Source organism: Apodemus sylvaticus, chromosome 12 (genome assembly GCF_947179515.1).
Source record: "Apodemus sylvaticus chromosome 12, mApoSyl1.1, whole genome shotgun sequence".
Taxonomy (NCBI): Eukaryota; Metazoa; Chordata; class Mammalia; order Rodentia; family Muridae; genus Apodemus; species Apodemus sylvaticus.
Window position 1 is genome coordinate 34392910 of NC_067483.1, and position 21731 is coordinate 34414640.

At 44.8% G+C, this 21731-nt stretch overlaps 1 protein-coding gene across 1 annotated transcript in view; it reads right to left on the bottom strand.

Moving 5' to 3' along the window:
• The window catches only part of Map3k19 (mitogen-activated protein kinase kinase kinase 19), a 38594-nt gene that overhangs the window by 10049 nt on the left and 6814 nt on the right, over window positions 1-21731 (bottom strand). The window contains exons 3-10 of the mRNA XM_052200813.1: window positions 20985-21173; window positions 15109-15263; window positions 14377-14492; window positions 12243-12355; window positions 8342-8432; window positions 6303-6372; window positions 3486-3826; window positions 2454-2497 (exon numbers count right to left, since the gene is read on the bottom strand). Coding sequence (XP_052056773.1) covers window positions 2454-2497; window positions 3486-3826; window positions 6303-6372; window positions 8342-8432; window positions 12243-12355; window positions 14377-14492; window positions 15109-15263; window positions 20985-21173 — 1119 coding nt within the window. The remainder of the gene's footprint in view (window positions 1-2453; window positions 2498-3485; window positions 3827-6302; window positions 6373-8341; window positions 8433-12242; window positions 12356-14376; window positions 14493-15108; window positions 15264-20984; window positions 21174-21731) is intronic.

Below are 21731 nucleotides of genomic sequence, written 5' to 3' on the forward strand. Positions count from 1 at the left end.
GCTTACATGTTAAATTTTAAAATGGGAAGTGTTTTATTTCTCTTTTCTTTTTAGTTTCCACAGGACTGATTAAAATGTTAAAGCCCTCCAGAGAACACTTTAAACTTGTTATTATATTTGGTTTAAGATTCCTTTCAGGACTGATGAACTCATTGTTTTGCTAGATCGTTTAGTTGGGAACAGCTTTAGACTTGAAAACTTAGCAACGCTAAGGGCTTTGTAACTGCTCAGTTGCTATTGTTCTCCTAGAATGCAGAAAGCGCTTGATTCGATCTCCCAGAAATCCACAAACAGGATGTGGTAATGCATGCATGTGCGTGATCCCAGGACTCTGGAGATAGAAGTCAAAGGATCAGGAGTTCTAGGTCACCTTCAGTTACAATAGCAAGCTTGGGGCCAGTCTGAGCTGTGTGCCAATCTCAAAACAAACAAACAAACAAACAAACAAACAAAAAACCAGAAAAGCCTCAAAAGCTTAAAAAAGATTCATTTAATGTGTATGGTGTATGGGTATTTCGCCTGCATGTATGTATGTGTGCCAAGGTGCCTGTTGGATTCCCCGGAACTGGAGTTATAGATGGTTATGAGCTACCCTATGTGTTCTAAAAACTGAACCCAGGTCCTCAAGAGTAGCAAGTGCTCTTAAGCCCTAAGCCGTCTCTCCAAACTCCTTAATAACTGTTAAATCTCCTTTGCCCTCTATTTCAAAGTCAGCTGCTTTTAATTATTGCCACCTCTAGGGGGCAGTGCAATGCAAACCATAGCATTCAACTTTGTGTCCCTTAAGCTATTATAAAGTCCTTAAGTGTTTTGGGGTTTTTTTTTTTTTTTTGGTTTTGTTTTTCTTCCTTTGTGGCCTTTTCTTATGTACACAAACTCTGTACCTAATTATATGAGATTATTTATAGACATGAATTATGCATAGAGATTGAGAGCTATGACTTGAAATTTCAGTTGCCAATGAGGCACAAGCAGGAAAGAAAAAAAAAAAGACAAACAGATACTAGAAACACAAGTGTTAGGGGATACCTATCTCTCTCGATTTTATTGCCTGGATTTTTCCCATTTCTCAAAAATAGGAAATAAGAAATGAAGTGGTGGCTCAGTCAGTAAACCTTGCAAGTCCAAACACCAGAGTTCAGCCCCCCAGATCCCACATTTAAAAAGCTAACTGTGGTGGAACAAGTTTGAAATCCCAGTACTAGGAATGTAAAACAGAGAGATTCCTGGAGTTTGCTGGCTGACTTGCCTAGTGTAATTGTCCAGTGAGAGACCCCGTCATTAAAAGCAAGGTGGACATGCCTAGGAAACAAGTACACAGATGTCACTCATGTGCTGATGCACAGGTGTGCACAGGTGTCACTAATACTGGTGCACAGGTGTCACTCATGTGTTGATGCACAGGTGTCACTCATGTTGATGCACAGGTGTGCACAGGTGTCACTCACGTGCCTATGCACAGGTGTGCACAGGTGTCACTCATGTGCTGATGCACAGGTGTGCACAGGTGTCACTAATACTGGTGCACAGGTGTCACTCATGTGTCGATGCGCAGGTGTGCACAGGTGTCACTCATGTGCTGATGCACAGGTGTCACTCATGTGCTGATGCACAGGTGTCACTCGTGTTGATGCACAGGTGTGCACAGGTGTCACTCATACTGGTGCACAGGTGTCACTCATGTGTTGATGCACAGGTGTGTACAGGCGTCACTCTCACTCATGTGCTGATACACAGGTGTGCACAGATGTTTGCATGTCTCCTAGGACACTGAAGGGCAAGAGAGCTGAGAAAACTGAAAAATGACAAGTGTCTTTTAAAGCTTTATAGGAGCAGGAAGCCTCTCCGCCATCGGGGTGGGAGGTCAACAGCTAAGAGTTTCACAGGATTTGGACAAGTGTGTGAGGTGAGCAGAGTGGCAATCCAAACCCTTAATCCCAGAACTAGAGAGGCAGAGGCAGGGGGACCTCTGTGGGTTCAAGGCCAGCCAGAGCGACATAGTGAGACTATGTCTCACCCTGTCCCCAAAACTTAAATGCATAAAGAGACAAAGAAACAAATGAAGAGACCTGTTCACCTCACTACCCAAGGGCAGGAAACGGCCCAGAGGAGCAAGCCACGGGGCAAGGAATGCTTTTCCCATGAATACTTAGCTTCTCCATAAAATAGTTAACATTTTTTATTTTTCTCCACAATATTATTGCTAAGGATTCAACTCTGAATAGTTTGCTGGAATTTGTCATTGTTGTTGTGGGGATTTGGGGTTTTTGTTATTTTTCTTTGAGACAGAGTTTCTCTGTGTAGCCATGGCTGTCCTGGAACTAGCTCTGTAGACCAGGCTGGTCTCGAACTCATAGAGATCTGCCTGCCTCTGCTTCCCGAGTGCTGGGATTAAAGGTGTGCACCACCACGCCCTTGCACCTCTTCATCAGACATGCTGGGACTAATCTTACCTCTGTTCTTCGGCTACTGTGTCTCACGTCAGAGGCAGGGAACTCTATAAGAAAAGAAACAAGAATTGGGTGTTCTTAGTCGTAGGCTGAAGAGTTCCTGGATGGAGCAAGAGATACGTGGAAACGAGTTTCAAAGTATACTCTCCTTGTGTGGGGTACACAGCACTATGGCACGACTTCAGAAGACCTTAGCCTAAAGCCCCCAGAAGGGCTTGTTAACGGTTTGCTCACTTGTTTATGTGTGCTGGTCTCAGAGAGCAGCCTACGTGGAGTGCCTTGGAGGCCCTAGGTAGCCACGAATGCCCTTGAACTTCCAATCCCCCTGCCTCCACCCCCTGAGTGTAAGGATTACAGGTTTGTGTCATGTCCAGCTTAGTATGGGATGCAAGCACAGAGCTTCATGGATGCTAGGTAAACATGTGTGTGTGTGTGTGTGTGTGTATGCACACACAGACATGCGTATGTGTAGAGGCAAAGACAATTTATTCCATGATGTGCGTATAGCAATCAAAGGACACACATAAACATTTGGGGACCATTGTCCTTGTTTTTTTTTTTTTTTTTTTTTTTTTTTTTTTTTTTTTTTTTTAACAAGACCTCTCACTAGCCTGGAATCTATCAAGTTGGTGAGGCTTCCGGCTATTGAGCCCCAGGGACCCTCCTGACTCAGCCACTCCGGGGCTGTGATGACAAGCACACGGCATCATATCTGACTTTTTTAAAACATGGGTTTGGGAAATTAAACTCAGAGCCTTGTGCTTGCAAGCACTTTACTGACTGAGTTATCTCTCCAGGTCCACTGTAGAATGAAATGCTCAACTTAATATGTTTCCTCTTATCTGTGGTTTCCATATTTTTATAAAGGTGCATGAAATCATATGTGTAAATATGGCGTGAACAGAGAAGTGAGATTGTTTAGGAGGCAGGGGGCTAACAGGAAGGAGGGGTGAGGAGTGGAAGAGCAGGGAGGGGGGAAGGGCATATACTTGCCATACATTATGCCTGTGTGGATGCTCTAAACACTTGACTCACCATCGGACTTCCTTCGCAGCTCTCTCGGAAGGGGCGGAGCCTCCTCCCTGGCTGCAGCTGTAGCCTTGCTCTGATCTAAGCAGGTCCTGGGTGGTGAGAGAGCCGCAACACCACAGAGCGCCTGAGAACTTCCGTGCATCCTTGCCGCGAGGTCTGCAATCTCCACTTCATTTGGTGGAGAGACAGGATGTACTTGTCCCCGCTCCTGGTGCTCTGAAGTCACCTGACTAAAAGGAGAGAGATGGCAAAAACCCATCTGCTGGTATAGCTCAGATCTCAGACGGTCTCTCTGTGGTCCAAGTCGGGTCTGTAGCGCTTGGCCGGGTCTGAGGAGGGGGTGCCTAATGGAAAGAAATTAATTCGCCGGGAGAACGCCTTGGAAGGGTTCTGGCACTTCCTGCCACTACCCTGTTCTCTTCGTGGCCACCCTGAAGGAAGCAGCCTCCTCTTCCCTACATGCTCTTTACCATGATGTTGTCTTACCAGGAAGTGAAACACCACAAAATCAAAGCAACTGCGGAGGGAACCCCCGAAACCAAAACGAATTCCTCTTTGTAAATTATCTTAAGTGTTTTGCCAGTTACAGAAAACAGATGGCACAGCCCCTGTATCCTCCAGATCTGCAGTTCTCAAGTCAGAGAACTTGCTGGAAAGTTTGGAAAATTGGTTCCCACATGATCTGGTTGAGTGGAACTGTGGACTCCTAAGAGGAGAAGGCCCCTTACATGTTCTGGCTGGTGCTGACCTCTAGATTCAGTCCTAGTCAGTGATCCTCCCCTAGTCCCGTTTCTGGGAAAAGGAGAGTCAGACCAAAGGCTGGGACAGGAGCCTTGTCTCTAAATGCATTAATTAGCCAGGCCAGTACTCTCAAACTGTCTGCAATGGGAAACCAGTTTCTATTTTCATTAGTTATTTTTATTACCTTATTTTTATTATTTATTTTCTGAGACACGGTCTCATATAATACAAGCTAATCCTAAACTAGCTATGTAGCCAAGGATGACATTGAATTTGTAAGCCTCCTGCCTCTACCTTCCAAGTGTTAGGTCTACAGGCATGCACCACCATCCGGTTTATGCAGCGCTGAGGATCAAACTCGGGCTTCATGTATGCTAGGAAAGCCCTCTGCCCACGGAGCCACACCCCCCACGCCACCCTCTGGTTCTTGGAGAGAGACAGAGCCTTGCTACCTTGCTATCTTCCAAGCAAAATAGCCACCATTTCCATTAGTTTGTCTATCCTGCCATTAGATGTATCATTAGCCAGTCACTGGGAGGGTCATGGAGCCTCACCTGAGATTCTAGCTAGTCCTTCCAACCAGTTCTGTCCTAACTTCATGGGACCTCAGGAGGTGTTAGGGTATAAACGCTGAGGAAAGTTAATTGACAAAAACTCCATACCTGACTCCAGGAAGCCAACAAGTGTGGCTGCTTTGAGGTTTCCATGCTCTCAGAAGCCCCTCCCCCCATGCTCTCGGAGTGACCTCTGGTAGAGCAGTGCTTTCTTGTCTTTGGGGCCTTAGAAGGAGGGGGAGACACTTTCACACCTCACTGGGGAAGGAAATTTCCCAATAGTGCTGCCTGGCCTGGAACTTGATGTGTAAACCAGGCTGACCTTAAGCTTGTAGTCATCTTCCTGCCTCTGACTTCTGAATTCTAGTGCCAAAAGAACCTACCTTAAAACCTTCCAGGTCATTTCGGAGTGACACTTTTTGACAAATGTAATAAAAACTAGAGCGGAATGCAGAGAATAAGAACAAGCAGAAAATAGGCTCTATTTCCTCATCGTTTCCTGTCCATCTGATCAATAGACATAAGATTGTTATCAGATTACTAATGCTCATCCTCACGTTCTATATTAACATTATCTTATACTGGACATGAGCTACAGAACCCCATTTTGGATAGCATTTTTCCAGAACAATGTAGGTATGCTATGGCCCTGAAACCAAAGCAGCCCTTCAGTCCTTCAGCTTGTTTCTCCCCTCCCCCATCCCCCTCCTTTGTGTGTGTGTGTGTGTGTGTGTGTGTGTGTGTGTGTGTGTGTGTGTGTGTTGGGAGGGTACTCCTCTGCATTCCGGAGCATTTGCCTATGTGCACTGAAGTGGGGGAGGGGCAATGGAGGGCACTGGCTGTCCCACACTGACCTTCTTTGCCTTATTCCCTTGAGACAAGGTGTTTCACTAAACCTGAAGCTAGGCTGAAAGCCAGCAAGTCCCAGCAATCCTCCTGTCTCCACCTCCCCGCAGTGCTGAGGTTATAGGCACACACATATCCATCCTGTGATGATTTATATATGCTTGGCCCAGGGACTGGCACTATTAGGAGGGCGGCCTTGTTGGAGTGTGGGTGTGGGATTAAGACCCTCACCTTAGCTGCCTGGAAGTTAGTCTTCCACTAGCAGCCTTCAGATGAAGATATAGAACTCTCAGCTCCTCCTGCACCATGCCTGCCTAGATGCTGCCCTGCTCCCACCTTGATGATGATGGACTGAACCTCTGAACCTGTAAGCCAGCCCCAATTAAATGTTGTCCTTATAAGAGTTGCCTTGGTCATGGTGTCTGTGCACAGCAGTAAAACCCTAACTAAGACACATGCCAAGCATTTTACATAGATGCTGGGGAATTGAACTCTGATCCTCAGGCTTACCAGCAAGTGTTCTTACCGGCTGAGCTCCATCACTGCAACAGATACCATATGGCCCACACGCCTGAAATGTCTATTAATTGTCCAGCCCCTCCTCATAGTATCCGCTGCCACACAACGGTCATCTTTTCTACTTAAATTACAATCCAGTACCTTGGAGGACATTCCTTACTTGCTTTCTTTCAGATCTTGGCTTGCTTCTTGGGGAGGATCTGGTGGAAACGTCACAATAATCTCAACACCTGTAGAAAAGGCAGGATGGGAGTAGATGAAGAAAGAAAAGGGGGGTGAACTCCCAGGGGGTGAGGGAGAAATGCATTAGTCTATTTAGATAAGCCTATTCTGAATGGTCATAGAATGTTAGCTAGGGGGTGGGGCTTAGCCATTTTCTCCAGCGTGCCCATATTGCATCAAGTATGCACCACCTACAGCTCTCCACCTTACAGCTAAGGAGAGCAGCGAATGTGACCTACCACAACATTATATACTTGCCTAAAAGTTCATGAAATTTTATGAAAGAGTTGTGTGTGTGTGTGTGTGTATGTGTGTGTGTGTGACTAGAGCGCACTGTTTTTGACTGTAAACTCCAAAGTAGGATGACGATGCCACGTCTCAATATCAAAAGGTTGGTTTTATGTTAATTTCCAGGTGCAGGGTAGGATTGTTTAGCAAGGAGTCTGACACAGGCCCGATGAGCAGAGTTTAGTGTTCAGGACTCACGTGGTGGGAAGAAAGGACCGGCTGGCGGGTTGTCCTTTGATTTGTGTATATGGGCTGAGGTGTGTGTGTATCCACACACATACATACATGCACACACACACACAAAAAAAAAACAACCTAAAATGTAATGTTCCAGATGCGAAGGAGAATCTTTGACAGATCAGTGTCCTGTTTGGAGACAAAAAGTCTCCCTGTGAGTGTAACAGACAGCGCCTGCCTCTCAGAGTACCTATATCAACTGAAATCCATCAGGTGCGAGGAGAAATTCTGTCCGAAAGATCATTGTTTCTTTCACTTATTAAGATTTAAAACTTAAGAGCTCTGTAAAAATAATGCAGAAAGCTCACGGCACCTGTATGAAAGCCAAATCATTACTAATTCATCTGAAAAGAAACCAGCATTTCAAACATCAAGTTGTCCCTAAATCAGACAGACTAAATCAGCCCTTTCAACGCCCACAGGAGGTGTCTTGAGACACGGTAGAGCCTTCTGAGGGCTGGCTTTAAAGTTTATGAGAGGCAGGGCAGTTTGAGCACAGGACTCCTCCTGAGCGGGCTGGGGTCCTTTGTTTTCATCAGTTTCTCCAGGTTCGATGATGCTCGGTATTTTAACTGTTACCAAATGCTGCCCTATACTCAGCCTGGGGAAAGGCAACGAACAAGGCTAAGAGAGACTGCTTGGCACAGGGCAGCAGGACACAGAGGCCGAGGAAAAGGTCAACCGGCTGGCAAAGAACAGACTCCTGGAGCTGAGGGAAGACTCTGAGAAGAAAGGAATGGTGGGAAACTGAAAGCAGGAGGCTGGGGCTCAGGTGGAGCAGTAACTACTTAACTACAGAGGTGGCCAGTGTGTGTGTGGGGGGGGGCAGTGCGGGAGGGGCTGGAGGCCAGGCCTGATTCAGATAAAGGAGGTAAGAGAATGGTGGGGACTTTTTAGCCATAGTCTCTCTCTTCCTCCCTCCCTTTCTTCCTCCTTTCTTTCCTTCCTCTCTCTATCCCTTCTTCTTTCCCTCCTTCTTTCTCTCCCTCCCTTCCTCTTTCCCTCCAGGCTTCTCTCCCTCCCTCCCTCTCTCCCACCCTTGCTCTCTCCCTCCCTTTCCTCCTCTTCTCCCTCCTCCTCCCTTCCTCTCTCCCTCCCTCCTCTTCCTCTCCTTCTAAATGTGTTTATGTATGTGACCATACATGAAGCCATAGCACTGTCCATCTTGATTTCTTGTGAGTTTTGTTTTTGTCTTTGGGGAACAGGGTGTCTCCCTGGCCTGGAACTCACCAGGTAGGCTGGGGCATCAGGCATTTTTTATGTGGGCTCTGGAGAAGGAACTCCGGGCTTTCTCTTTGTAAAGCAGGCACTTTACCAGTGGCTGTCCCTTCAGCTTTTGTTCTATTCTTTTGTCTGCTGTTTTCAAAGTAGCACCACACACTTCTGAAATTGCCAGAGAACCCCAAAGCACCAATGCTAGCTTAGGGGCACGCCATGGACGGAAGGGGATACCTTCTGTCCTTCCTGACCAGACTTCACCCCTGGGAGCTGCTCCTTCCCCAGCCAATATGGACGGACTGAAGTCATCTTCAAGGTCAAAGTCCTGTAAGATCACAGAACAGAAGCTCAGAGAGGTTCAGGGGAGATGCTCAGACAAATACGTGCTGTACAGGCATAAGCAGCTGAGTTCAGCACAGTCCACATTAAAATGCTTGCTGTTGTGGCAAACTTTGTCATACTACCAGCCCTGAGAAGCAGAAGCCTGTGGGGATACCTGGGGTCAGCCAGCCGTGATGGAAAGACTCCAGAGCGACAACAGCGAAGGTTGACCTCTGACCTCCCCGTGTGCATACACATGTATACACACATGTGAACATACACGCTTTTTAAATTTAAACATTAAAGTGGTGATTCGACATACTATTTTGCTGGCAGGGTGACTACTGACTTTGCAAGGGTAAACTTTGATACTGTGGATTCCTTCTAAATTGGATAAAGTATTTAGGACTTAAACACCCCCCACCCCGCCAGCAGAAGAGATTTGATTGCATAATGAAAACGGAAGATCAAAGCTGAAATCCCACCCTCAGTATTTTCTACTTTATGGGTTCAGCATCTGGGCTGCTAAGCTGCCACAAACACCGTGTGCACGGAGGATAAGTGGAAAGAATCCTTCAGACACAGTCACAGGGAAGCAACCTCAGAGGAACGGAGGCATCATTCTGCAGGGCTCCCTGGGGCAGAAGAGAAACCCCTGCTCCCATGGAAACCGCAGCTGGAACCCCAGACCAAAGCAGGCAGCAAAGCTGATTACAGCTTTCTCTAGGACTGCTCTCTGATCTGATCATGGACACAGTTTCTCAAAATGCCTTTGGCCTTTTAGAAAATAAGCCTCACGTTTGAAAGCCAACTTGACTTATAAAAAAGTACTCAGAACTCTTTAAATGGAAATTTTTTCATTGCATTTAATTTTTAAAATTTATTTTCACTTATTTTATTTGTATTTATTTTTGTTTTGTTTTGGTTTTTTGGATTTTTGGTTTTTTTCGAGACAGGGTTTCTCTGTATATCTCTGGCTGTCCTGGAACTCACTCTGTAGACCAGGCTGGCCTTGAACTCAGAAATCGACCTGCCTCTGCCTCCCATAGTGCTGGGATTACAGGCGTGAGCCGCTACCACCACCCGCGCTTGTATTTATTTTTAAGGCAGGGTTTCTGTCCTGGAACTTGCTCTGTAGACCAGGCTGGCCTTGAACTCACAAAGATCCATCTGTCTCTGCCTCCTGAGTGTTGGGATTAAAGGCATGCAATACCACTGCCTGATTTAAAAAGATTTTTATTGGGCTCATTTGTGTGTGTGTGTGTGTGTGTGTGTGTGTGTGTGTGTGTGTACACGTGAGCACACATGCCTGTGGCACCATGCACATATGGAGGTCAGAAGCCAGCTTGTGGGCTTCAGTTTTCTACTTGCAGTCCGCAGGTCTCAGGGATTGGATTTAGGCTTGGTGGGAGTAAGCGCAGTCACCTTCTGAAGCCTCTGCTTCAGAGCTTTTGTTGGTGAGATTCTCCTCTAATGGATGTTGTTACTATTGATTTTGTGCTTTTAATTTTCTACATCTAGGCTGCGGATGTAGCTGACTGTGCCCCGAACCATATAAACCTGGGCATGGTGGCACAGGCTTGTAATCTCAGCCCTTGGGAAGTAGAGGCAGAGGGCTCCTGAGCTCAAGGCCATTCTAGGTTAGCCTGGGATGCATGAGACCTGTTTCAAAAATAATACAGTTTTAAAATGGCACATCTAGGCCTCAGTTTTCTAACCAAGTCCTATAACCCTAGCACTGTGAACTTTAAAAACACTACAACTCCCTGAAGATTCTAAAACCAGAAAGAAGGGCAGGGAGAATATAAAACCTAGGAAACAAGGTTGTGAACAGGTTTCTTTAAAACTCTGTCAGAATGTCAAGGATGACATCTCAGTGGGGAGTGCCCCCTGCTGCCAAACCCAAGTTTGATCCTGGGACCAACATGATATGAACAGAGACCTGGCCCCCAAAAGTTGTCTTCTGATGTCCACATATACTGTCACATGCATTTAAATTCTAGTCCCCATAAATAAATGTCATTTAAAAATTTAAATACCATTAGAAGTTAAAAATACTCAGAAAAGGCTCCTACACTGAAAAGAAAGTATTAATGAAAAAATTAAAAACTGTATAAAATAAATAGAATCCCATGATGTGGAATTCAATACAGGTAAAACAGGAACTGCCTTCTGAGTTATTCGCACACAAGTTAGGGACAGATTGAATGTCTGTCTCCTCAAAAATATTTTATGTTTGAGCCCTAAATTTCACAGTGATGTCAGGAGGAAGTAGGACCTTTAGGAGCTAATTAGTTTACGAGAGTGGCGCCCTCACAGAGAGTGGCGCCCTCACAGAGAGTGGCGCCCTCACAGTGACCTGAGTGGCCCTATTCAAGACACCAGAGAGCCAGAAAGAGGAGCTAACCAAAAATGTCCAGCATATATACACTCTCAAACATTCTCTCCTAAAGAGAGGAGGGAGCTCCTAAGACTCAGGAAGCTCATAAAGCTAAATGAATAAATCTTTCTTTTTTAAAGTTTTAAAAAGCACAACAATAAAACTGCCTTAAGTCACCCAAAGTCCCATAGACAGCCCCTTACCCATGATCCTATAACTAAGCTAGGGAACTCACTGCTTCACCAAGCTGGCTAGGAATGGAATCTTTCCTTTGGTCTATTGTCAGTTCCCCGACAGATGGCTAGACATGTGTTTGTGTTTAAAAAGTCACACAACAGCAACCTATTCAACTCTTTAGTCTCTAGAACTGGGGAATAAATTTCTGGCTTGTTTTGTTTTTGTTGTTTTGTTTTGTTTTGTTTGAGACAATGTTTCTCTGTGTCCCCCTGGCTGTCCTGGAACATGTGATGCAGACCAGGCTGGTCTTGAACTCTCAGAGATCTGCCTGTTTCTGGCTCCCAAGTGCTGGGATTAAAGGCATGCAACACTATTGCCTGGCTTAAACGTCTGTTGTTTTCAAGCCATTCACTCAGTATATGCATTTTGTGGTGACAGTAGAAATTAACACACACACACACACACACATGCACGCACGCACGTTCCAAGTTAACTAGCTAATTTGCATTTTTAAATTATGTAAATGAGTGTTTTGCCTACATATATGTCTACCACATGCATGCAATCCTGAGGCCAGAAGAGGGCGTCACATCCCCTGGTACTGGAGTTTCAGATGGTTGTGAGCTCCCATGTGGGTGTCAGGGATCAAATCCGAGTCTTCTGGAAGAGCAGCTGGTGCTCTTAACTACTGAGCCATCTCTCCAGCCCCTAATTTATAATTTAAAAATGATTATACTAATACTGTAATTAATCAGCTGGGTGTGGTGTCACATACTCTGGGAGCCTGGGAAGCTAAAGTAGGCATGCAAGACCAGCTTACATGACATAGTAAGTTCTAACAGTATAACAAGACTGCCTCAATAATACATATACATGATATTGATGTGTATATAAATCATATATGATTAATATAAAACATTGAGGCAGTACAAATAAAATGGTAGGTGGACCAGACATTTCATTTTTATTGTTGTGCTTTTTGAAACTGTTTTTTAAAAAAGATTTATTCATCTTATTTAATCTACACAAATGTTTTGCTTGCATGCATATATATGTACTTCCTGCATGCCTGGTATCTTTGGAGGTCAGAAGAGGGTATTAGATTCTTTGAAATGGAGTTATAGGTGGTTGTGAGTTTCCGTGCAGATGCTGGGAACTGAACCTGTGTCCTCTGCAGACACAGGGCACATTCTTCACTGCGGACCCACCTCTCCGCCCTTCCCCCCTCCCCCAAGTCCCCTGCCTGTTCCCTCTTACCTCACTGCTGCTGATGCTCTGCAAGGTAATGTTCTCAGTTTTAGAACCTGCCACATCCATTGGAGCAGAGCCTGCCTCCTGACAGATGTCAAGCAGTGACTCGGCATGTCTCTCTGTCAAAAAAGAAACAACATTGTGCTTTGGTAAGACCCAACAGTCTCGTGTGGAGATCTGTCTCTGGGTTTTGAGATCAGCAACTTTCCGTCAAGTTTCCCTGAAATAATGGTCAGGCATTCTGATGAAACTTTAGGTAATAAAAGCCAAGCAGCTGTAGTGCCTGCTTGTGATTTGTGCACCAAGAGGGCGAAGATGGGGATCCGAAAGGTAAGGTGCTTAGCTCCTCTAGAAGGGGTAGTGGGTTCCAGGTTTAGTGAGGGAACCTGCTTTAGTAAATACAATGGAATGTAATAGAGGAAGGTACCTGATGTTAACCTCTGGCATGCATGTACGTGCACATACCACACACACACACACATACATACACACACACACTGCATACATACTTCACACACATGAATGCAAGAAAAAAGTTACTGAGAGCTAGATTTTTGGCTCAACATAATTATAGCAACTCATTCTTAATGACGTCATTCTCACAGCTACGCCCTCTGAGGTGCTGGAACACAGAGAAGAGCTTTTCAACCCTCTGAGTCATCAACAGGGTTGATGATCCTGTCTTCCAGGGTCCTACAGAAGGGGAAAAGGGAGATGTTTGACCTCTTTTCACTAAAGATGAACCCTTCAATGGACTTCTGTTGGTGGGTGGGTGGGAGAAAGCCTCTCTATTCTCTTCCAAATAGATTTGCCGAGAATACTGAAGGTTGTGTTGCCTGGTAATCTGCTTTTTGCTCTCTTGAATTGTCCTGGAAGAGTCTCCTAGGTTAAGGATGATTCCCAATAATATGACAGCAAGAGAGAGAAATCAAAGTAAAAAGTGATGAGGGGATTTGTGAAGACCACTCAGACTCTTAAATAGCTTGACCTAGGCCTCCAGAGAGGGCTCAGTTGAAAAAGTGTTTTCTTGCCAACATAAGGAGCTGAGGTCAATCCCCCAAACCTGAAATTAAGGCCTGGAGGGGTGGCTCAGTGGTTAAGAGCACTGACTGATTGCTCTGCCAGGGAACTGGGTGGTTTGATTCCTAGCACCTACATAGTAGCTAACAACTGTCTGTGACTTCAGTTCTAGAAAATCTGGTGCCCTCTTTGTGACTCTGTTGGTGCTAGGCACACATGGAGTAAACAGACATACATGCAGGCAAAAACACCCACACACTTAAAACTAAAGTAAATAAATCTCAAAATAGAAAAAGAAGCCAGGTGTGAATTTTTAGTCCCAGTGCTGGGGAGGTGGAGACAAGTGAATCCCTGGGGTAAACTAGGCAGCCCGCCCAGCTGGAGAAGCAATTCTAGGAAAGAGTGAGAGATCCTAGTTTCAAGGAGCAAGGCTTGGGGCTGGAGAGATGACTTATTGGGTAAGAACAGCTGCTGCTATTGCAGACAACCAGGTTTGTTCCCTAGCACTCACAGCAGCTCACAATTACTTGTAACTCCTGAGGGGGCTCTTTTTTTGGCCCCCATGAGCACTATATACAGATTGGCACACAGTCATACACATAAATTACTTTAAAAAAGCAAGATGTATCACATTCTTAGAAAATCACTGGAGATTGACTTATGGCTTACCCATAGAAACATACAGACATAGACACCCAGACACACCCAGACACACCCAGACAGACAGACAGACAGACACACACACACACACACACACACACACACACACACACACAATGCATAAGAGTATGGAGCAAGACTTCTATGCATTTTTTAGAGCATATAACCCTGTGCTTCAAAGAGTCACTGCTCAATAGTCACCGATTGATTTATTTAAATGAAGTGGAGTGTAATGGTATACACCTCTGATCCCAGTGCTTGAGAGAGAGAAGCAGGAGGATTTCTGTGAGTCAAAGTCCAGCCAACTCTATGTATTGAGTTCCAGAGATACTTAGGTGAGATTTTTATCTCAAACAAGCAAACAGACAAATGGAGCTATTAAACAGATGTGAAAACAGAAAGAAAGACTTCAAACAGGACTTTCAAGCTGGGGAATCTGCATCCAGAAAGAAATATCGACCTGGTTTGGGCATAGAACTCATCAGGATGTCCAGTAACTGCTGCTTCCTCCAGCTCTCAATTTGTGACACATAATGTATTGCTGACTTGCCACTGAAATCACAAAGCTTAGGATCTCTGGAAAGAATAAAAGAAGCATCAAAGATTATCAAGACATAAAAACAATGACATCAAATCAATAGAAAGCTTCAATTGGGTATATAATAATTATGTCAAAACACAGCAGAGAGAATGACCATTTCTCAAATTCTTAAACAAGAGGCCGAGTGACGTATCCCGATAAGAAGAGCACTTGCCTAATAAGCACAAAACCATGTGTTCCATCCTTAGGACTGAATAAGCTAGGCCTGAACTAGGCTGGCCATTCTAGGCTGGCCTCAAACTCAGCTATGTAGCTGAGAATGGCTTTGAACTTCTGATCCTGCCTTTACCTCCCACATGCTGAGGCAACAGATACATAGGCTACATATGTCTAATGTACTGGAGATTGAACTCAGTAGTCTGCCAACAGAACTACATCCACAGCACCCAAATGGCAATTATCTAAACCAATAAAGAGCTAGATATTTTAAGAATAATGGTCAATTTCAATATTAGTCCATTCCTCAAAATTACAATGAAATCCCTTTTATAAAGCTATGAAAAAGCGGTCATCTAGGTTGGCATGTAATTTCAGCATATTGCAGCGGAGTAGCCGCCTTCCAGCTGCTGCTGACTGAGCACCTGTACTCACGCGCGGTGCCGGAGGAGCTCGGCTAAAACTTCATCAGGTCTGTAGACTTTCAACACATCCAGACTTTCAAATAGGTCCACATCTCTCACAGCCAGCATCAGAGGAGTCAGACCGTGCGAGTTGGGGAAATTTATATCCAGGAACTCTTCACATGCCTTTAACAACAAAAGATTTTGTTTCTGTTGTGTTTTTCTGTATGACTACTTAAACTACTAATTTCTGCAATTTCACTTCTTGACCAATTCTCATTTTAAGTTTTTACCCTTGAAATGAGGTAAACCTTAACTTCAATCTGTTCTCCTTCCCCCATATTGAGGCATGTTATTGATATAGGATTTTTCCTCCTGTGTGTTTTCATCATGGTCTGGGATGCCGCTGAGGTTGTCAGAACATCAAGACAAACAGACAGGATGGTAGCAGATTGTTCCGTCATCTTCCAGGTCTTTGAGTTCCACATCAGATCTGGAGCTGATGCCTTCACACTCTTTAACCTGCCTGCTCTGAGATCTCTGATGAGCTTAAATTTGCCAGTGTAGCCCTGCTTCACCATGGTAGTAAGGAACAGGGCGGTGACTTTGAGCAGGGCCTGATCAGACCTGGAGTTTGCCTGTCTTCTAAGCTTTATTGATGTTCTTGAGAGCATTAACAGGACATGCATGTATGTCCTGGTGGAGGTCCTTTTGTTTTGTTTTGTTTTGTTTTAACAAGGTCTCACGTAGGTCAAACTGATATTGAACTCTCTCTGTAGTTCCTGGTGATATTGAACTTCCGATCCTCCTACCTCCAACTCTTCGATGACTGGTATGGTATGCACCACCGGACCTGGTTTATGTGGTGCTGGAGACTGAGCCCAGGGCATCATTCATGATAGGATTCACTCTACCAACTGAGTCACATATCCACCTCCTCAATACGTTCTGTCACTGTGCCTATCCTGAGGAGCTGGGAAAGAACAAGACCATAAGCCCGAGAGAGAGCCCGGTGACCAAAGAGTCAGTGTTGGTGACCAAAGCTGGGCATTTAACGAGTGTTCGAGTTATGTCAGGGATGCCCCGCTAAATGGTGGATGAAAAGGTCAGTCATGATGGAGCTGTGGACGCGCTCGGTCAGTATAGTGCTTGCTGAGTAAATTCGAGGACTTGCCCTCAATACCCTGAATCCACGTAATAAGGCCAGGAGTGGCAGCGTGCACCCATGATGTCAGTGCTGGGGACGCTGTGACAGGTGGCTCTCCAGGCTTCAATAACCAGCCAGAGGAGCCTACCTGAGAAGCTCTAGGAAAGTGAGAGACTGTCTTGAATAAAAAAGGGGAGGGGGAGGGGGAGAGAGGAGGGGGAGGGGGAGAGGGAGAAGGGGAGGGGAAGAGAGGAAGGGGAGGGTAGGGACGGGACAGGATGAGATGAGACAGGAAAAACCCTTGTGTTACCCCTGGCCTTCTCATGCACACATGTCCATATATGCACATGAATATGTACACAGACACAAACACACAGAGGAAAAACCTAACCCTGATAAAAATAAAGGGTAAGAAGTTAAATGATAAATAATTTAGCATTTTTCATTTGGCATATAATTTCTCTTCTGAAGTTGATATACCAAACATAACTGAGTGTCCTGTATTTTTATTTGCAAAATCTGGCAGCCCTATTTTAAAAAAATGTATTATGTATGTATATATGTATGGTGTTATTATGTATGTGCGTGTGTGCGTGTGCGTGTGCGTGTGCGTGTGTGTCTGTGTGTGTGTGTGTGTGTGTGTGTGTGTGTGAATACAGGTGTACACATACCATTTGTGTCTTGGACATAAAATTTAGGGTGTCAGGCTTGCACTGCAAGAGTTTTTATCACTAAGCCATTTCCTGGCCCTACAACTCCCACCTTCCAAGGTCAAGAACTGACCTTCTCAGTTACACTGAGCCGCTAGAGTTCCCCTATGCAGTTGCTTGCATGACTAGTTACAAAATAGGAAAGTCACTTAGCATGTGACTCACAGAGGGCAGGTGCTCCCTGAACACTGTTGAATGAATGATACACAGTAGGAAGACGTGTCACCTGACTGTGTTTATTCAGCCAAAGCAGACGTGACATATGGATACGATTAGTTGCGTTAGTAAAAGTAAATTTCGGGCCAGGAAAATGGTTCACTTGTATGCTTTCTTTACAAGTGTGAGGATCCAAGTTCAGATCCCACCACCCCCAGAGAGAGCCCAGGGTGGCAGAGCCTGTAATCCCGATGGTGAGGAAGCAGGGCCACAAGGATCCCAGCGCCTGCTGGCCACCTGCTCTAACCAAGCCGGTAAGGCCGAGGTTCAGTGAGAGACCTTGTCTCAGTAGACAGTAAAATGGATAGTGATTGATAAAAACACCCAGTGTTAACATCTGGAAAGGAAGAGGAGGAGGAGGGGGGAGGAAAAAGGAAAGAAGGAAGAGAGAGAGAGAGAGAGAGAGAGAGAGAGAGAGATTGAGAGAGAGAGAGAGAAAGAGAGAGAGAGAGAGAGAGAGAGAGAGAGAGAGAGAGAGAGAGAGAGAGCTCAGACCGGCAGAATCGAATGTTTTTGGAAGGCCAAAACTATCTATCTTCAGTGTTTGTTCTATGGACCAAAGTCACCTGCTAATTTCCATCTGTGTTTAAGTTTCTACCATGGCAATGTAGTCTTTACCTCAGCTTCTCCCAGGGCAAAATGGAGATAATGATATTACCTCAGCAGCATGCTCTGGGAATTAGTTAATTTTTTTCCCCTCAGTCTCTGAGAAGAAACTACCTCTTAGATAATGCTTATTATTACCCAGAGCCAACATGAGAGTTTTGAGCTGAGCGTCGGAGCACGGTAGCACATCGATTTAGTAATGTTGATTAAGCTCGGGTTAGCATTCCAGCCAATAAATAGTTCCTTAAAGCTTGGTCCCTAAATCTTCAGGGGTAAGAAAAGTAATAATAATAATAATGTTGTAAAGACACAGATTGGGTTACAGTTACATACGGCAAGACCATCAGACCATCAAGCAAAGTGGATTGCCTTTTGGAAAACTTTCAAAGCCCCCAGCTCAAGAAATGTGATACTTTTAGAAGTACAACGAAAGACTGGAAAAAGCCCTTTGGTTTTGTTACAATTGTCATTGAACTTGCCCTGGTTAGGATGTCTTTCATTTCTCGATCTGTTTGTGTCTTTACCATAAGGGATTAGAAAAACAAACAAACACACAACAAAATAAAGCTTCCTAACAGCAGAATGGATTTTCTTTCAGTTGCGAGATCACACGGTCTCACAGTTAACGTCAGGAGTAAGGAACTGGTAACAACGGAGTCAGTCCTTGGTTATTTGTACAGGTTGCAAATTGCTTTGTGGTGAAGAATCTAAAGAAGAGGATCAGTAACTACCAAATACAACATTTAAAAAAATATATCCTTGGGGCTAGGGAGACTGCTTGGTGGTTGAGAGCCTGCACTGCTCCTGCAGAGGACCTGAGTTCTGTTCCTGGCACCAAGGCCAGGCTGCTCACCATTACCCATAACTCCAGGTCCAAGGGATCCAGTGCCATGCTGAACTCCAGGGGCACTGTACTCATGTGTCCAGAACGCACACACAGATACCCACATAGACACAATGATTAGAAACAGAAATAGATTTTTAAAATGTATTTTCAGGTTTGGGGGTGAATCTCAGTAAAGTTTTGCCATGCAAGTATGAGGACCAAAATCTGATCCCCAGAGCCCACATAAAAATCCAGGCACGTGCTGTATGGTAGTTTCCTCTGAGATTAAAACAGTTCATCTTAGAGAAGAGCTCATTAAGGCATGGGATGTTAAAGGGAGGTAAATAAACAGGATGCCCTAAAGAGAGGTCGAACATTCCATCTTTCGGGAAAGCTCTTTAAGACAGGAAGTAAAGCTGGGTGACACAGTGAGATTCTATCTCAACAAAACAAAACTACCAACCCAAAACAACAGCAACAGCACAACAACAACAAAATGCTGGCCCAGGGCATGTCTTTAATTCCAGCACTCAGAAGGCCAAGGGTGGGTGGATTTTGAGTTTAAGGTCAGTCTGGTCTACACAACTAGTTCCAGGACAGTCAGAGCTACACAGAGAAATCTTGTCTTGAAAAACAAAACAATAACCCAAACAAAATGAAACGAAACAACAACAACAAAAGAGACAGTGAGCGAAAAGCTCATAGTAGCTTCAGGAACTCCCTGAAACTGACAAGATTTATTCGCCTATGACTACTGAGAGTCCATCTCAGACGGGCAGCCTTGAAGAAGTAGAGTCAAGCTGAACTTTCTGAAAGAAACAGATAGCAGCCAAGCCATCTTGAAAGGTTTAGATCAGCTGAACTAACTGCAGAAGACATTCTCCAACCTGTTGAGCCGTCTGTAGGTTGTGCAGTGAGCACCAGGCTCCCAGCTTTCATGAGATGTCACCTGAAGGGACTCTAGCCAGCTTGATCCGGTTAAGCATGGCTCTGGCAGGCCTTGCCCTTCTTTCCCATTCCCTCTGCTTTGCTAAAAACCGTTAGATTATATTCCTAAAGTTGCCCACCAAGGTCTATTCCCTTATTTGGCCACTTCCTTCTCCTAAAGCTGACTACCAGCTATTAAAGTATTGATATCCAGCGATCAAAAGACCCCTGTAGTTCCCCTAATAACACACTCAGTTAAAATTAAACACAGAACTTCCCCCCTTTTATCTTTATAAACTGCCATTTTCCTATAGACCACATCTGACTCCACTTTATCCAGAGGCAATCCTTTGTCCTCCTGGGACAAATGCGCCCTTCCCCCTCTCCCTTGTTCTTCCCTTCTCCCCCGTCTTCTATCCGCTATCTTTGTCTCTTTGGTAGTATCTATACATCTGTCTTTGGTTCCCTATCTGAGGCAAGTAGACATTTATTCACGTCTCCCAGGAATAGTGTCACACAACAGCATGGTGGCATGTTCTCCTAGCCCCAGTGTTGGGACAGGGAAGACAAGAGAAGCCCTGGTCAGCCAGCCTATCTTACTCCATGAGATCCAGGCAGATGAGAGACTGTATCAAAAAACAAGGTGGATGGTGCCAGGGGAATGATGCCTGTGGTCAATCTCTAGCCCTCACATGCATATGCAGATTTGTGCATATGGACACACACACACACACACACACACACACACAAATATATTCCTTTAAAGTTCTTTGGGCATAGCTAAATATCGTGCAGCATGTAAACGCTCTGATTCCCTTTTCAGGATAAAGATCATAATTGCCACTGGCCCAGAGGGATCTAAACAGCAACTGTGCAAATGGCAGGTGATACCCAGGGAGCTGCTCTGAGCAAGCTGACAGCGCTCCTCTGGGTCTTCCTAGGATCATCATTTCCCAGGGGCTGCAGCCTGACTCAACTAGAAGCGGGTGGAAATAGGTTGCTGCTTTGTTCTTTTAGAATCTTGTTTTCGACTTGTGTCCTGTCTGGTCCCGTATCTTTCTCAACTTTCCTGCCTGAAATGTTATGGAATTGCATTTGAAAATAACCTTTTTCTTCTTTGGAAGGAGTGTTGGGGGCCAGGAGAGCTGGCTCGGCAGTTAAGAGTGCTTGCTACTCTTATTGTAAGAACCTGAGTTCAGCTACCAAACCCCACGGTAGACATTTCCCAACTGCCCATAACTAGCTCCAGAGGATCTAACACCCTTTTGAGGCCTCTTTGAGGGCTTGTATACCCGTTTGTACACACACACACACACACACACCTACAAACATACAAATATACATATACAAAATTTAAAAGATTAAATGTAAATAAAAATAGATTTTAAGGAGTCCTGTACTGGGCATGTGATGGCATAGTCTGTCTGCTGCCCACCTGTCCACCTCTGCCCATGGTAAACATCACTGTAACTAACCAGCAAGCGTTGAAGTTGTTCCAGATCACCTTGCCACGAGCTTCGTAGGAGCTGCATTTGGGGAGCCTGAATTCCCTTGCCTGCCAAGAGCTGTCTCTGGATGTCACCATTAGCCACATGGAGTGCAGTTTGATTGCTGTAATTGCAAAGGGTGATATCTGCGCCCCTTTCCAGAAGAATCTCAACAACCTGCAAAACAATAAAGTCCTTAAGATTCAAACAGTGTGTTTTTATTTTTAGCTTAAAATATTCATAATTGTATATGTTGAGCATATTTCCATCCCTCTCCCAATTTTTTAAAGTTCTTTTTTGTTTTTGTTTCTTTGTTTGTCTTGGTGTTTTTTTTTTTGTTTGTTTTTTTTTTGTTTTTTTTTTTTGAGACAGGGTTTCTCTGTATAGCTTTCCGCTGTCCTGAAATTTGATCTGTACACCGGGCTGGCCTTGAACTCAGAGACCCACCTGCCTCTGCCTCCTGATTGCTGGATTAAAGACATGTTCCCTCCACCCACCACCCAGGTGTTTGTTTTTGTTTTGTTTCTTTTGGCCGGTGTCTCACTATGTCACCCTGATTGGTCTGGGACTTGCTGTATAGATCAGGCTGGCCTCAAGCTCAAAGAGATCTGTATACCTCTGCCTCTGGATTGCTAGGATTCAAGATGCATGTCACCATGCCTGGCTTACAAAGTTACTTTTTTATTTAATTAATTTATGTGTGTATGTGGGAGAGGGTGGCCATGAGGGCCAAGA